The 17,218-nt window shown below is 53.1% G+C and overlaps 1 protein-coding gene across 14 annotated transcripts in view; it reads left to right on the top strand.

Annotated features, from left to right (window-relative positions):
- MYO18B (myosin XVIIIB) overlaps positions 1–17,218 on the top strand; it is a 239,503-nt gene that overhangs the window by 47,742 nt on the left and 174,543 nt on the right. For all 14 annotated transcript variants that reach the window (XR_010836953.1, XR_010836954.1, XR_010836950.1 and 11 more), the window contains 3 exons: positions 10,332–10,505; positions 13,563–13,653; positions 15,397–15,589. Coding sequence is in view for 7 of the 14 variants with exons in the window: in XM_067015387.1 (XP_066871488.1) it covers positions 10,332–10,505; positions 13,563–13,653; positions 15,397–15,589 (458 nt within the window). In the remaining 7 variants the exon portion in view is untranslated. The remainder of the gene's footprint in view (positions 1–10,331; positions 10,506–13,562; positions 13,654–15,396; positions 15,590–17,218) is intronic.

Raw genomic sequence — 17,218 nt, 5'->3', positions numbered from 1 at the left:
GGGATTTGGACCCAGGTCTGCCCAGGCACTGAGCCTAACCTCTGAGATGACACCTCTGGTCTCCCTGGCCCTGTGTGCCGCTGCTTCTGGCCTCACAGGCTCCAAGGGCTGGTGATGTCACTTTTTCACTGGGGTGCCCTGTTTTTACTCATGACACTTCTGACACCAAACGTGTGGGGTTTTCCTTACGCCAACCAGTCCTCTGATCCTCTGTACACCAACTGGGGGTCTTACAATTTAGTCCACTCCTGATACTACTTGGAGTTAGTGCAGGTTACGGGCTCGGTGCCACAAGACTGTACCACTTCAGACATGGTTCATAAGTTTGGGCCACCTGTACTTCTGATGGACCAACTATAAAGTTGGGCTCCCACACACCCCTCCTTGGTTTGATAATTTGCTAGAATGACTCACAGAACTTAGGAGGGCTTTTACTTACCAGTACCTGTTTATCGTAAGGCATACAGCTCAGGAACAGCCAAGCGGAAGAGACGCGCAGGGCAAGTTACAGAGCAAGGGGCTTCCCTGCCTTCAGTGTGCGACCCTCCCGGCACCTTGGTGTGTTCAGTGACCCGGAAGCTCTCTGAGCCCCATCGTTCGGGGTTTTTGGAGGTTTCATTACACAGGCATGATTGATTAAATCATTTTAATCAATCACGGCCCCAGCACACTCCTGGGGGCCCCTGAGTCTCCTCTCTTGGGGGAGTGGCGTTAGGCCCCCGCTGACCCCCGAGTTCCTGCAGGGCGCTGCCACCGTGACCTTCCCCCACCACCTTCTGGGGCCCTCCAGCCCGTATGACCTGGTGTTCTCGACCCCAGGAGTCTGACTGCCCGTGGGGCTCTGGATCACCCTGTTATCAGCAGTGCCCTGGGCAGCGTCCGAGTCAGAGAGGGCACCCCCCCTAGAATGTGGCAGAGCAGCGACACGGGCGTCTCGAAGTCAGCTAGTCCTGGGTTCAGGGCTCAGCTTGGGTTCTTACTTAGCTGTGTGTGACCTCGGCCGAGTTCCGGGGCTCGCCCGAGCCTCCTCTGGAAGAGGGAGAAAGGGCGGCAGAGAGCCGTCCGGGGTCTCACGCACGGCTGCGGTGCTAGCGGTGCTAGCGGTGCTCTCGCTCTGGGCTGCCTCCCATGGGCAGGTGCCGTGGCTCCTGGCTTGGCCAGTCGGTCATAAAGAGGCCCCGTTCTTCCCTCTCTCGGCACCGTCTCCACCTCCTTTCTGTTTGTCAGGCTCACTGTCCCTGCTGGGTCCCTTGAGAAGGCCAGGGGAGGGGGCCCTGGGGGCTGCCTCGGTATGGCAGGCAGAAAACCCTGGGTGATTTGACGCGGGATGGTTTGCTGTGAACCAAGACTCATGGCCTGGGCCGTCCCTCAGGAGCCATCAGGGAACCAGTTATCCAGCCTCGTGCTTCTTTCCTGTGGCAAAATGTGGCCCATGGAACAGTCAGCTGGCACCCATGTGTTTTGAATGGCAGCAAACAGATGTTCTCTGGAGCTCACTTGACAAGGAGAGGGCGGGGGAGGAGGGACATGCTGGGCCCCCGCAGTGGGCAGAGCCGGCCTTGAGTTCAGGCTCCTCCACCTCCTGGCTGTGTGATTTAACCTGGGCGAGAGATTTCACCTCTCTGGACCGCAGCTTCCGTGCCTGTAAAAATGGTAAAACCCTGTCTAGCTTCCACATCATTAGTCAGGTAATGGCTGCATCCCACCCACCTGGCACATGGGCGGGGGTTCAGCAAGCCCTGACTCCCTTCCCTTTGCAAAGTGCTTTTTGTTATCTGTTGGCTCTGTTGACATCAAAGCCTGCCCTGATGTGGGCCGGGTCGGGGTGGAGAACTCAAGCCCCCAGGGAATGCAGCTCATTGCTTAAGAGCACATGGTGAAACTTCGGTGCTAGTGAACGGCAGCTTTAGAACAGGGGTCCAGTTCCGGACTCTCAGTCCAGTGCTCTTTCCACAGCTTCAAGGAAGGTTCTTAGGGCCAGGGAAAGTGTGGGGTAGTGGTCAGAGCAGTCAGGAGTGACACAGTCTTGTGCTCAAGTGGAAGTGAGCTTCCAGCACTTGCTAGCTTTGTGACTGGTTGCGTGACCTTGCTGCATAACAAATTAGCCCCATGTTGTTCCGTGGCTTGAACAGTGATCATTTTTTTTATCTCCCCAAGCTCCTGGGGGTCTGCAGTTTGGAAGGGTTCGGCTGGGCTGAGGTCAGAGGGTGGCCGACCCAGAAACAGTGGGGCTGGAGTCGCCGGGACTAGCCGGGCACCTCCGTCGCTCTGCGTCTCAGATCTCGGGTCCCCAGCGTGGGACTGTTTGGGCTTCCTTGTGGCCTGGTGGCTTCGGAGCTCCAAGGAAGCTTCCAGAGGGCAGCATGGAAGCTGCATCACTTTTCTGAGCTGGCCTCAGCTGTCATGCAGTGTCACTGCTGCCATGCTCTATGTCACAGCTTCAAGGGCCAGGCAGTCTAGACTCCAACCCTGGATGGGGGAGTGACGAGGTTCGAAAACATGTAGGGTTAGAGATACTGGTGTGGCCATATGTTGGTCTTGAGCAAGGAACTTAAGCTTTCTGAGTCTCGGTTTTCCGACCTGTAAGATGGGATTGAAAACAGTATGAAAACAGTAGTGACTTCACAGGTCTGCTGAGCAGATGAAGTGAAATGTATGTCAAGGTCTAAGCTCAGTGCCAGGCACTTGTCAGAGCTGCTGTTGTGAATTAGGGCGTCACAAAGCTTGGAGATACTTCCCGGCTCCCTGCTGGGATGGCAGGAGGATGCTCCTGGGATTTCTGCTCCCGACTTTTATTACCAGTGCCCCCCAGTATCCTCTGATGCCCCTAAAGACCCTTTTCCCACAGGAGAGTAAATCAAGGAGGAACTCGGAGCCCTTTTTGCAGCAAGAAACAGTTCTTTGTCTCGGGACCTCTTGGCTTCGTGAGATTAAAACCAGTCACGGCCCTCTTCTCAGGAATGTTCCCTGAACAAAATGCTCCCGCGGTCTTGCTGTCCTGCACGTCAGCCCAAGGCTGGGAGTCACTTACCTGTGTTCTCTCCTTTAATTCCCACGGCAACCGTGACAGGTCGGTAGGGAGGGAATTCCCACTTGGCAGTTCAGGCTGCTGAGGCTCAGAGAGGTTACGTAACTTTGCCGAGGCCAGGCGGCTCCACGTGCTGGAGCCAAGGTTAGAGTCAGTGCCTGTCTGCCTCCAAAGCGCGCGTCCTTCTCCTCTGTGAGCCCGCTCATCTGGCCCAGTCCTTGGGTGCATTTTGGGTGCTCGGACCTCCACCTCCCCTCTAAGAGCAGCTTCTCAGCTCTGTCCCCAGTCTCCAATCTCCCTTCCCTCATCTGGAAGGGCATCCGCTAAGCAGAACCGAGGCAGGAGAGCTCGGAATCGAGGCTAACAGCACGGGCTCTGGGGCCAGGCAGACCTGTGTTTCACCCCAGTTCTCCTGCGTGATCTGTGACTCTCTTCACCTCTGAGGCTCAGTGTCCTCGTCTGTAGAATGGGGATAACAGTCCTTGGGACGCTTAAGTTATTCAGTGTGGATGTGTAAAGCTCGGCCACCCTTGTTGTTATTGCTATTATTATTGTTAATAGAAAACCTGCCCACCATCCAGACATTTCCCTGGCAAAGCTTGAGTCTACAAAGATGACTCGGGCTGGTCTTTAATCCTCTCCAGTCCCTGTGGTCCCGGAGCTGTAAGAGATGTGCCCCCTCCCTAGAAAGTCTGAGACTCTGTCACTCTGCCCGCTGTCCCTCATCACTCAATAAAAATGACAGTACCGTTCAGAATCCAAAATAACAAGGCTGCGTTATCTGCCTCGATGGCCGAGTTGCTTTGCTTTCCTTTGGCTCTGAAGGCTGATGGGAGGTTTAATTTATTGGTCTTTTACTAAATTTGGCAGTCTACTTGTTGCTGGCCCCATTGCCTAGTATATGGTGCAGTCGGGCCCATGTATAACCCCGGGGGGCCCTGTAATGGAGTGATGGAGGGAGGCTGCCTGTCGGCCACCACTCCGCGCCTGTGCTAATAAAGACATCAGCCCCTGAATGGATGGGACCGTAACTCGGGGAGCGCCGAGGGGCCTGCAGGAAGAAGAGACGATTGTAATGATGACAGGGACCCAGCCCCCTACCTTCTGCTGGGACCTGCCCCCCCCCCACCCCCGACATCTAGCAGCCAGGGGAGTCCGTCCAAGGATAGGAGGAGGTGGCCTGATGCTTCCCAAGCCCGGGTGAGACCCTGAGCACCGAAGGCCACGGGGAGCAGTAACAGTGGTGCCATCGACACAAAGCAGTCACCACATATTCAAGCACCTGGCGAAGTGTTTTACTCTTTTTATTGTTTTAAAACAACTGCACAAATAATACTGTAACATTGCCTTCCTGTGAAAAATGGAAACAACGCAGACGAACGCAGAATGTCGAAAGCAGCCCCCCTCCCCCACTCCCTTGATCCTCCTGACCTCAAAGGTGACCATTGTTAAGGTGCAAAGGTGACATTTGTAACAACTCATGAGCCAACGCTGATACACAGTTATTAACCGAAGTCCTCAGTTTACCTTGGGGTTCGCCCTTGGTGATGTACATTCGCTGGGATTTGACAGTTGCGTCGTGTCACGTTGTGTGTCCACCATGACCGTGTGATCCAGGCTGGTTCCACTTCCCTAACAGGCTGGCTTTTTTTTTTTTTTTCCTCTCAAACGTTTAAATTTGAAATCATCATAGATTCATAAGTAGCTGGAACAGCAACGCATCGGGTCCCTAACCCCTTCTGCCAGTTGTGGCTGCGGACGTGGCTGCAGTCCCTCTCGAAAGCAGAGAGTGGCCGTGGCTGTGTCACTGTGTCCGCAGCGTAGGCCTCACCCTCAGGCCTCTTAGACTGAGCGCGAGCCACACCTGTGCACGTGACAACTACAGGGGTGGCGGGCTGTCGCTGTTATCATATAAACAAGTTCACACCGGCTCCATTTCCACGTGCTCTGCTTCTCGGCGCGCCGGCGCGGCGTGGGCCTCTCTGCCCGTGGCTCACAGCAGCGCCCCTGTTCTCTCCCCTAACCGCAGGGCTTGCCCGGCGAGGGGGCCTCAGTCGATGTCGCACTTCTCCAGCTGACGAGCGTTTGGGCAGTCTCCTGCTTTGGGGGGTTCTAAACAGCGCCACGTGGGCACATACATCCCTGTATGCAGAGGCGGTGCAGGGCTGAGCGTTCTGGCGCCGTGGCGGCCTGGGCCTGGGCCTGCTGGACCAGGGGATGTGTTTGAGGTTGAACATTTCCACGGACACGGCTTGATTCCCCTGCCTGTCTTCACAAGGGTCGGCTCACTGCAGCCTCTCGAGCCTGGGCGGGGGATGTGGGGCTGGAGTCTGGGTCTCTGAACACCTGGGCTGTGGCTGCGTTCATGCTGCTCCAGCCCCCCCTCCCCGCCCCCTGTGGCCTCCTTTCCTTCCTCCTTTTCCTCCTCCCCCACTCCTCCTCCTCCTCCCCCACTCGCCCTCTTCCCCCTTCTCTCCCCCCTTACTGCTCTCCTTCCTCTCTCCCTCCTCTCCCTCCTCTCCCTCCTCTCCCTCCTTCTCGCTTCCTTTTCTTCTTCTCCTCTATACCTATTGGATGGTAGGCCCTTGGCAACGCCATTCTTACATTCCAAGACAAAATTTCCATCTGATCAAGGGAGGGAGACCCAGACACGCGGGTGCTGGAGACGCCAGGAGAAAATTCTAGGCAGGAGACACCCGAAGTTCAGAGGGGTCAGCCCCGCCCAAGGGGTTCTAGGGCCTGGGACCCTTGAACCGAATCTCCCAAACAGAGCGGAAATCAGGGAGGATGCTCCAGACAGGAGAGCCTCGGTGAGCAGAGGTGTGGTGGCCCGAGCAAGGCCTGGGGCCTCCGTGTCCCTGTCTGCGAGGTGCCAGCCTCAGACCCCGGCACCGGTGCTGCAGGATTGAGAGAGGATTACCACGTGGCCCTAGAGCAGGCCCCGCCCCACCCCCTCCCCGAGGCTGGTCCCCGCCTGGGCCCTGTTCTCCACCTGCCTTCCCGTGCCCACAGGCCCCCAGCTGGTGGCTTGGCTCCCTGCCCGACAGCTGCCACAGCCGGGCCTATTCTGGGCCACAGGCAAGGATTGATTCTGCATTTTCTAAGCATATTGAATTCATTTGTTAAGCTGGAATGGTGGCTGTGGGATGTAAACAGTTATATTATAAAAGCCACAAACCCCTGAAGTGGCTGATGCTAGAAGGCTTCCCTGCCGGCAGCCCCGGGCTTCAGGAGGGCAGGGGGAGGAGGATGGAACCCCCCCAGAGACCCGACTTCAGGTTGGCTTAGCCACTCTTGCTGCAAAAGCCCCTCCCCTCTTTCTGGCCTCTGTTTCCCATAAGTAATAACAGCGGCTGACATTTATCCAGTGCTTACAAGGCGCAGGTACTATTCTAAGAGCTTTGGCCATCTCAGTGATCCCCTGGAGTAGGCACCATTACCCCATTTTACAGATGAGGAAACTGAGGCTCAGAGAGGGGAAAGGACTTGCCCAATGGGGATGGATGGACACTCTCTGGCGTCTCTTTGAGCCTCGCTCATCGGAGACTCCAGGAGGCTGTGGCTCAGTGAGGACCTCACCGGACACGCATGTCTCACCCTTTGGTGGCAGAGCATAACAACACTGCCGACAGCAATGAGGATGCTAATGATGGGATTAGTAACTGTTACTGTTTACTGAGAATCTGCCCTCTGCCAGGCATGATTTAAGTGCCGTGCTTAGTTATTCCATTGAATCCTTGTAATCCTATATGGTGGGTTACACCCATCTTATGGGTGAGTCAGTGGAGGCTCAGAGAGATAAAGGCAGTTAGCTAAGGTCCTGGACTCAGGAAGGGGAGGAACTCAGCTTGGGACCGAGGAGTTCTGTCTTTGAAGCCTTTCTCCCTATTCTTCATGCCCCGTCCTGCCTTCTGCCGGATGGTCCACAGTGTCATAAATAAATGGGGAATTAGTAATCATACCTTTTCATAAGGTTCTTGCACTGATGAGATTAAGTGCTTAGCACAGGGCCAGGCATGTGGTGAGGACTCCGGAAATACCAGCTGTTGTTCCTGGGCTTCCCTTGGGCCCCAGCTTCAAAGGAGACAGTGCGATAAGTTGAGGGGGACCCCCGCTCAGTCTGCCTTGGTGTGAGGGACCCTTGAATATGGAAAGAGCGTTGGACTGGGGGCCAGCCAGAGCCGGGTTTAAGCCTGGCTTCTGCCTCACTAGCTGTGTGACCTCACACAGGTCACTCGCCGGCTGTGGGTCCCACCCCTGAGCCTTTGCTCCTGCAGTTCCCCCAGGTGATGAGTGACGCCTTCGACTGAGGTCTCCCTGGTGACTCTGCTTCTCACGTCGGATTGCCTGCTCTGGGGACACTCCCCGTCAGTTGCACACCCAGTGTCTTGTTTCATCCTTATAATGACCCATTGGGAGAGGAGCCATCCCATTGTACAGATGTGGAAACTGAGGCTCAGAGAGGTGAGATTTCCTGTCTGAGATCTTGCAGCCAGGTGGACACTGCCTTTGGATGCCCAGCCTCTGGTTCTTTCCGCAACTGCCCACCATCCCAAAGATGCCACGCCTTTCCCCTTAAGCCTCTTGATCGAATTAGTCCAGGAGACCCCCTACCCATGCTCCCCTTCTCCTGTCAACTCCCGATGCACACTGGCATAGTCAAGGTTAGAGCAGTCCTGCAGGGAAGCAGCCCATTTGGGTTGGTTTAATTGGATGCTGCTCCAGCTGATTTGCCCAGCAAGCCCTCTTTGTCCAGAATGCTAGAGCATCAGGGGTGGTCCACGTGTTCTTCCCAGCTGGTAGGGCGTGAGCAGTGATTTACGTTGGATCGTGAGTGACTCAGCAGCGATTTATTGACGGCTTGTTGGCCAGGCCTTAAACGGGGTGCGCTGACTGCAGATGGACAGGTGACTTTCTCTGAGGTCTGTCCAGGTTTGCAGGGCTGCGTGGCACTTGGGAGCAGCAGGAACAGGCGGGAGCCCTAGGATGCAGGAAGAGACTCAAAAGTTTTGGCCTTTAAGACAGTCCCGTTTTCCAGGATCCCAACAATTGAACTTGACCTGACGTCCCTGGGCAGAGTTCTCAGAGTGGTGATCATAATTCTAGACATTTATCCAGCAGATCCTGTGCTAAGCGATCTGCACCTGGAACCACGCTGACGCTTCACAAAGGACTCCATGGGGTAGATTCCCATTTTACGGGGGAGGAAACTGAGGCTCAAAGAGGTGACACGGTTTCCCCGACATCACGTGGCTTTTGGCAGCGGAGGTGGGATTTGAACCTGCGCAGTCTGTTTCTGGAGCGCTGCCTTTTCTCGTAGCACCCACAGCCTTTTAGGCTTATCTGTTCCCTGCAGGTGGCCTCCTCCTTCACAGGCCTCCTCCTTCACAGGCCTCCTCCTTCACAGGCCTCCTCCTTCACAGGCCTCCGAACTGTAAACCTCTGTGTGAGGAAATGTGAACCGGGTGCACCGGCGTTATAAATAAGTCACATAACATTCAGTAGTTCAGCAGCAGCATGGCTACTGTTGGAAGGAGAAATAACTTGGTTATTAATAAATGCAGGAGGTCACAGTAATTGATAGCAGTTGAACTCACGGTGCACGAGGGGAGAACGGTCATGTTATTTTTTCCTCTTTCTCTCTTTCTCGTATTTTTTTTTTTTTTTTTTTGTATTGAGCATAAAGGGAAAAACCTGCCTTTGCAGGTGGATCTGAGCAGTTTAGAAACTATAGTTCCATAACTTTCCCTCACTCCTTCCTTTTTCTCTTTTTTCTTGTTTCTCCTTTATTCATTCTTCTATTCAAATCCACGCCTGCCTCTTACCAGCAGAGTGATCTTGGGTAAGTGACTCGGGTAAAGCAGTTTGCCCGCGGTCACCTGGTTAATCGAGGGTTCTCTCAGCTAAGCAAGTATTTCCTAAACTGGTGTCTCCTGGGACGTTAGATCAAGATACTCTATAAAAGCATTCCAAGGCCACGTGCTTCCCTGGTGGCGCAGTGGTTGGGAGTCTGCCTGCCGATGCAGGGGACGTGGGTTCGTGCCCCGGTCCGGGAAGATCTCACATGCCGCAGAGCGGCTGGGCCTGTAAGCCATGGCCGCTGAGCCTGCGCGTCCAGAGCCTGTTGCTCCGCAGAGGGAGAGGCCACAACAGTGAGGCCTGCGTAACGCAAAAAAAAAAAAAAAAAAAAAATTCCCCTACCCTGTGATTGTTCGTATTTGGATATATTTCCTTTTCGTTATTTCTTTTTATAGCAATTTAGAGTGATTTATACAATTGATGTCACACTGTGGCGTGATTTTCTAGTCCACTTCATTGAACATTGTGAATATAAGAATTGACCGTGTTGTACGGTCTTTGTTGCTGATATTAAGTGGCATTATAGTAGTCCATGGAGAGGTTCCCCAATTGCTTCTCCAACCTTGTCTGGTTACTCCCCTCCCCGCTTACATCCTAGCCACGCTGACCTTCTTGGCACTTCCCTAACACATCAGGCTCATTCCTGCCCCAGGGACTTTGCACCACCTCCTCCTTCTGCCTCTAAAGCGCTTCCCTGGTTCTCTGTGTGGCCAGCTCCTTCTCACCTTTCATACCCCCAGTCCTCCTATCACATCCTCATATAGAGCTGCCTCTGACCACCGTGCCTCCATAGCCACTCCCTCAGTTTCCCTTGATCCCATCACCCTGTTTTATTTTCTCCTTAGAGGGACAAAATAACTTTATAATTTCATCACCTGAAATATTTATTTATCTGCTTGCTTGTTTATCGTCTCCCTCTCTCAAAAGACTGTAATAAGATCTGTGAGGGCAGACACTTTGTCTGTCTTGCTCATCACCGATTTCCCAGAGGCTGACACAGTGCCTGTCCCATAGTAAGAGCTCCAGAAATAATGTATTGAATAACGGGGAGGGTGGTTAGATGGTTGGGTATGTGGCTGGATGGGTAGCTGAGTGGCTAGGTCAGTGGGTGGCAGGGGTGGTGGATGGATAGGTACGTGGATATGTGGGTGGGTAAGTCATACTCTTACTGACCGTTCCCCAGTCCCACGTTTAGAGTGTTCCCCATGGTATTTTTAATTGCTTTGGGAAAGTGAGCAATGCAGATGGCAGGGAAATGGGACAGACATGTCTCTTGGGAAAGCGTCTCCTGCCCAGGTCCATCAGCTGGGGGCCCAGGCCTGGGCAGTTGTTCAGGCTCTTGCTGAGGGTGGGAGGTGGTGAGATTCTCCGAGGTGTTCTTGGACGCCCGCCCACCACCCGCCCAGGACCTCACCACCCTCCTCCTGCTCTGTCCCCTGCACAGTGGGCCGGAAGCAGTTCATGCACTTCGAGCCGGCCAGCCGTGCGGCAGAGGCCCTGGGCTGCGAGTACGACGAGCTGAACACGGCCACCTTCAAGCACCACCTGCGGCAGATCATCGAGCGCGTGACGTCTGGGCCGAGCCGCCCGGGCCCAGAGGATGAGGAGGCCAGCTCAGGTACCGTGCTGCTGCCTCTCTGGGTGGGCTGCGTCCCTGCGGGGCCGGCACCCGGGGACACACCGGCACCCTTTCACTATGCAGCGAGGATTTACTGAGGGTCTACGGTGTGCAGACCTTCTAGGTGCAAGGGAAGCCACTCCCCTGGAAACGGACTTGGCTCCTTCTGGCGCCGTGCTTATGGTCAGATGGTTAGCTCTGCCCAGGGGTCAAAGGCTGCTGAAACCCAGGACGGGGCCCCTGTGCTGCAAAGAGGGGACGCTGTGGATGGTGCCAAGGGACCAATGCGTTTCCAGTGGATGTTGTATTTGCTGAGCCCCTACGCTGTAGAGAGAAGACTCACCTTCCAGTTAGAGGAACAGAAATAAGGCCAGGATGGTGGGCCCAGCTGGGAGGACAGTAGATAAGGTTGGAGAGCTCAGTGGGGTCAGCTCACACACTAGTCTGTAAACTAGGGGTTTTCTGCTCAGACCAAGGGGAGCCACGGAGGCACACAGGCAGGGGAATGGCATGATTTGCTGTATTCTTCATGAAGCTCAGCCCGGAGGAAGATCAGGGAGTGAGTGGGAATGGGTACAAGTCACCTTGGTGCGGTGGTGGAGGTGGGATGAGGTGGACCAATTCAAGGTCTAGGTTACAGTTAGAGCTGATGGCATGGGCCCTAGGGGGAAGCAGGGGGCCAGGACACCTTCTAGGACTTTGGCCTGAGCCGCAGGAGGAATGGGGTGCTTGAAAAGACCCGGGGGACAAACGGGAGCTTTGTACTGCACCTGCTAGAGTGAGGTCTGCTGAGTCCCAAGTCCGCAGCCTCTGCAGCCAGGTGCTTTGGCTGCAGAAGGTGAGGGCACACGGACCCCTTGGAGCCCCAGGGTTCACTGAAGACTCTGTAAGAGAAGCTGTCCCAGAGACCACAGAGTCTGGGCTCAGTGGGTAGCACTGTTTGGAACGGTGGTTTGGGGGTCCTCCTCTTAGAGGCCCCCCCGGATCCCCGTGGCTGCTCCACCTGCCAGGGACGTCACCCTGATGGCTGATGTCACTGAGACTCCACTGCCTTCCAGGTCTGTGCTCTGGTGTAAGCTGGGGTCTACTTAATGGTTACACCTCCTCTCGGACACAGGCACGCACATACAGGCACACACACATCACATGCACACAATGCACATATGCACACACACACACAGACAAGCACAGATGCGTGCAGACGCTGCTTGCTGAAGCTGAGTCACCCTCTCAGGCTGAGGTCTCAAGGGTAGACGTTAGGCAGGGGACCGGCAAGCTTATGAGAGATGCTGGAAGGCTGTGGGTTGCCTAGCAACGACCCAGGTTGGGGGCAGAGTTAAAGCAGGAATGGGAAATGCTTTGGGGTTGCAGTGGGCTGCCTGGAATGTACAAGCAGAACTGTTTCTCTAGACACTAGTGCGTGCAGATTTGGAAATTGTGTCTCCAATTCTGTGGATGGAACCAAAACCTAAGGGTCAGTATTTGTGATCTGAGCCCTCCACTCCTTCTCCTGCTTTGCTCAGTGACCCCTAATCAAGGTTGGCTGTGCTAATGGGACCAGTGTGTGTGTTTATACAAAATTGGGGCTGCCATTATAATAATTTTCTAAGCTTTTTTTATTCCTCCTAACACTATACGCAGGCACTTTTCCATCTCATTCAATATTCTTCTAGACCTGACTTTAAGTATTCCTTTGTATGGATGGAGTACAAATTATCTAACCCATTTCCTATTGTTGGATGTTCAGGTTGTCTCAAAAAAGTGATTTTTTTTTTTTTTTTTTGCGAATTTAAGCAACAATTAGGAGAACATACATACTTAGACATCTTTGTTTCTCTGAATTATTTCATTAGAATAAAATCCTAAGAGTGAAGTTATTAAGTCCAAGTATACGAACATGTTATGGCTTCTACAATAAAATTGCCAAATTTCCCTCTAGAAAGAGGGAACAACAGATACTTAACTGAGTAACTACTGCGTGTCAGGAATTGGGGATTTGGAGCCGGCAAACCCAGAGGTAGTCCTCATCCTCAGGGCGCTCCCTGCCTGGGTGGCGGGGCGGGGGAGACGCAGGTTAATGAAATAACCACAGAGTGCAGGTGTGCCGTGGTCAGTGCTGTAAAATCAGGGTAGATCTGTCCTCCTGTGTCCGGTTTACTTATTAGCATGACGTCCTCCAAGTTCATCCATGTTGTAGCAAATGGCAGGATTTCCTTCTCTTTTTTTTTTGTACTGTTGAATAATATACTACTCACATCAGAAATCTCAAAAAGTCAAACTCATAGAGGCAGAGAGTAGAATGGTGGTTACCAGGGCGGCGGAGGGAGGGGGAAATGGGACATTTTGATCAAAGGGGGCACATAGTTTTATTTATGCAAGATGAATAAATCCTAGAGGGTAGATGAATAAAATGATCAGTAGCTCAATATCTCTACTGTATAACAAAGTCACTGTAATTAACAATACCATATTCTATACTTAAAAATTTGTTAATCTTATGTTAAAAGTTCCTATCTCACGCGCACTTCCATACACACACACACAAAGAGGGAGGGAAGAAACTTTTAGAGGTGATGGTTATGTTTGTGGTGTGTTTATGGTGATGATGTCATGGGTGTATATCTCAAACTCGTCAGGATGTATACATTAAAAATGCACAGGTTTTTTGGTATGTCAATCATTACTTCAGAGTGAAAAATAAATAACATTTTCAAAAAAGCAAGGTAGACCTGGCAATTGGCTTAATGGGGTGGTGGTGGTGGTGGTCAAGGCAGGCTTCCCTGAGGAGGTGACGCTGGGTTGAGCCCTGAGGGTTGAGCAGGAGATGACAGTGGAGGTTAGGGAGGTAGGGCCAGGTTACACAGGACCCTGGGAGACTTGGTAAGACACTTGAACTTGGTCCTCAGAACGTAAGTAATTTCCGCAGTAGGGGGACGTGTGTGTGCGCGGTGGGGGAAGATGCGCCAAGGCCAGTAGGGATGGCACGGGAGCGACATCCTCGGCCCCAGGCAAGGTCCTGACCCCGGGATGCCAACCCGCCCCTCTTCCCCACTGTAGGGCTCAAGATGACAGGAGTGGAGTGTGTGGAGGGCATGGCCTCGGGCCTGTACCAAGAGGTCTTTGCCGCCGTGGTGTCGCTCATCAACAGGTAATGGCAACCTTCTCCCGGTTACGGAGGCGGCCTGTTTGCAGTGTGTGAACGAGCCCAAACCCGGGGAGTCCAGGGAGTTTAGCAGAGTGGGGTTTTGTTGAGCTGAAGAGGGGGTTGTTGAGCCGTGTCTTATGGTGCTGGGTTTAAATTCCGCCTTGGCCACCCGTGGGCTGTGTGACTTCGGTGAATCAGTTCACCTCTCTGACCTCCCCTTCTGCATCTGTAAAAATGGCCCTTTCCTTCAGGGTCACTGTGAGGATTAAAAGAAATCAATAAAAAAAATTAAACAGTAAAGTAAAAAAGAAATAGTGTCTGTAAACAGCTCTTCCTAATCGTGATCATAAAATACTGCAGGTATCTGCAGGTAGTACTGCCGGGAGCCTCTGTCTTCTACTGTGGTGAGTGCTGCTCTGAGCCCTGGGAAATCTTTAATGAGTTCCAGTGCGGCCAAACCAGAGCCGGGGCAAGGGCTTCCCTCCCTCCTCTGTGAAAGCAGGAGGCGTAATTAGGCTTCTGACATCCTGTTAAGGGGATGAGGCTGGTGTGTAGCAACAGTGCAGGTGGGGTTCTCCACAGACACAAAATCGGCTCCCTCTCTTGCTGCTGGATTAATTACCCTCTGAGACCACGGACACATAATCTAGAAACCAGGGGGATCATGCGTGCTTAGGGGAGGAAGTGTTTATTGGTGAGCTGCCAGTGGAGGGCGGCTGCTTCCTGGTTGGTTCTGGGAGCCTGCCTCCATAAAATGGGTGTATTGGTGATAACGATACCCACTATCCTTAACGTTTATGAGCACCTAGCAGGCATCTGGCTTTCTGAACATTAACTGATTTAATCTTCATGCATGTCTATGTGGTGGCTGATCTTATTGGCCCCATTTTACAGATGGAGAACCTCAGCAAATAACAGCAAAGAGCTCAGGTTCAAACTAAGGGCCCTCCAAAGTGTATAGCTGGTCATGCTAATGATAATAATAGCAGAAAACACTTACTGCTTTACCACGTTCAGAGCCGTGGATGTCTTATCACATCCAACCCTCCCAACAGCCTTCTAAGTTCATCTCCATCATTAGCCCTTTCACAGCTGAGTTTCAGAGAGGTCAGGCAACTCTCCCAAGACACACAGCCCCTCCGTGGCTGAGCGAGGGTTGGAGGCCACATGTGACTTTCTCCAGAGTCTCTTAACTCCTGCTTTTTGATGTGAATAATCCCTTCTCTGTCCCCTGATAGATTTGTCAAGAGGCTCTGAGGAGGTGATGACCTGAGAGATCTTTGTAAACTGAGGCAGGCCCTGAACAAAATTGTTTTTCTATAGCAGCGTGTCACTAAGCAAGAAAAGAAGACTCTAGTCCTAACTCTATAGCCAGTTTGTGGTGCAACCTTAAGCAAGTCATTTCTCCACTCTGGGCCTGGTAGAGAGAGCGCGTTTCCTGAAGGCCTGCAGTGTCCATGGGAGGCACTTTCCATACTTCAACTCCTTCTCTTCTTACAGCAGCGCCTGGGGTCATCCTACTCATCCCTACCACCATTTAACAGTGGGAGAAACCCATGCTCAGAGACGTTAAGTAACTTTCCCAAGGTCACACAGCCTGCAAGTGGTGAGATCTGCTAGATCTGCAGACCCGCCCAGCGTGCTGCTCCGGTTTCTCCATCTCTGTGATTCAGGGGTGCGGGAGGCTTGGAGCAGCGGGGTTTTAAGAGTCCTTGTCCTCTCGGGGCCCCTCTCCTTTCCCCCCAGATCCTTCTCCTCCCACCACCTCTCCATGGCCTCCATCATGGTGGTGGACTCTCCAGGCTTTCGGAACCCCCGGCATCAGGGCAAAGACCGGGCCGCCACCTTTGAGGAGCTGTGCCACAATTACGCTCACGAGCGCTTGCAGCTGCTTTTCTACCAGCGGACCTTTGTCTCAACGCTGGAGCGATTCCGGGAGGTATGGCTGGGCTGAGGCGGGGCCCGAGGCCCTTGCAGGGGCTCAGTGAGGGCGTGAGGCTGGGCGCGGCAGGGGAGGGGGTGGTCGTCTGATCCTCTGGTAGGTTTTAGCTTCATCCTGTCTGGTCCGTCGATGATTAAAACCCAAACTCCAGGCCTGGCTCCTGGGCCTCTGCTGCTCCCCTGTCTCCCTCTACAGCCCAGTCTCCAGCCACGGCCCCTGCGCCTTACAGTCCAGAACTTGGGGTTCCCCAGGCCTCGCTCCCACTGCTGTCCCTTGCTTGCGCTGACCTCTTCCTCTTCGCCCACATACCCAAGCTGAATCCTCCTCCAACAGTTAGTTTGCATCTTCCCCGTGGAAGGCCCTTCGTGCCCGGTTGTGGGTGAAAATAGTGGGTTTGCACACCTTTTGGATCGTGTGGGAGCATCTAGGAAAGGTGAAGATGCAGTTCTCTTTCTGGGAGGCCCCCTGGAGAAACTCTGTATATGTGAACCAGGAAACCTGTACAGGCACGTCCCTGCCTGCCCTCCTTTACATATACTTAAAAAAAGTTTTTGAACGATAACATTTACACAAACAAGTGCCTGAATCAGAAGTGTACAGCTTAGTGAATGTGTCCAACCATGCACACTCATTGCAGCTACCACCCAGGATAAAAGGAGAGAACATCACCAGCACCCCAGATGCCCCCTAGCATCTGCTCCCTCCTTCCTCCTTGAAGGGGACCCCTTTGGCTCCAGCAAGTGCTAACGGCAAAATATGAGAAATGATCATATTGTTTATTAGTAGGATAACGGGTATTGAAATTATGGTCATTTCTTTGGTTGGATCCCACACAGCAATAAACATGAAAACATCAATATGAATAAATCTTAAACACATGGCATTGCTGAGACCTGGGGTCTCACCCTAATTCTGTCACTTATTGGCTGTGTGGCCTTAGGAAAGTCACTCACCCTCTCTGAACCTCAATTTCATCACATGTAAAATAGAAATAGCAATACTCCTGTATCAGTTACCATTTCCTGCAATAATTCTGCATAATAAACTATCCCAACACATAGCAGCTTAACAAATAACCTTTTGTTATTGCTCACAGGTCTCTGGGTTGCCTAGGTAGCTCTTCTGGTCTTGGCTGGGAGAGCATGTGCCTGTGGTCAGAGGCAGGTTGGATAGGTGGCTCTTGGCTGGCTCTCCCCTGTGTCTGGAGGTCAGCTGGCCATGAGCTGATCCAGGCAGCCCTTTGGCTAGGATGACTCACCTGTGCTCCAAGAGTGCCCTGTCCTCCAGCAGGTTAGCTCAGGCTGCTCTCATGGCTCTGGACAGGGGTCCAAGAGAGCGAGCAGGTGTGCTCAGGGCCCCTTGGGACCGAGACTTGGAACTGGCAACGTCACCTCTGCTGTATTCAGTTGGTCACGGCGAGTCCAAGGCTGAGCCCTGACTCATGGGGCGGGGAAATGGCGTCCACTTCTTGATGGGAGAAACTTCCATATCTGTACAGAGAGCGTACAGGGAAGGGGAGAGGTGGCGGTTATTTTCGCAGTCATTTTTACCGTACTGCCTAAAGGCGCTATTTGGAGCACTTGATGAAGTGGGATAGAGAATGCGTCATCTGTGTTAGGCATTCCA

Source organism: Kogia breviceps, chromosome 15 (genome assembly GCF_026419965.1).
Source record: "Kogia breviceps isolate mKogBre1 chromosome 15, mKogBre1 haplotype 1, whole genome shotgun sequence".
Taxonomy (NCBI): domain Eukaryota; kingdom Metazoa; phylum Chordata; class Mammalia; order Artiodactyla; family Physeteridae; genus Kogia; species Kogia breviceps.
Note: the sequence above shows the minus strand (reverse complement) of the source record. Positions and strands in the feature narration are given on the sequence as shown.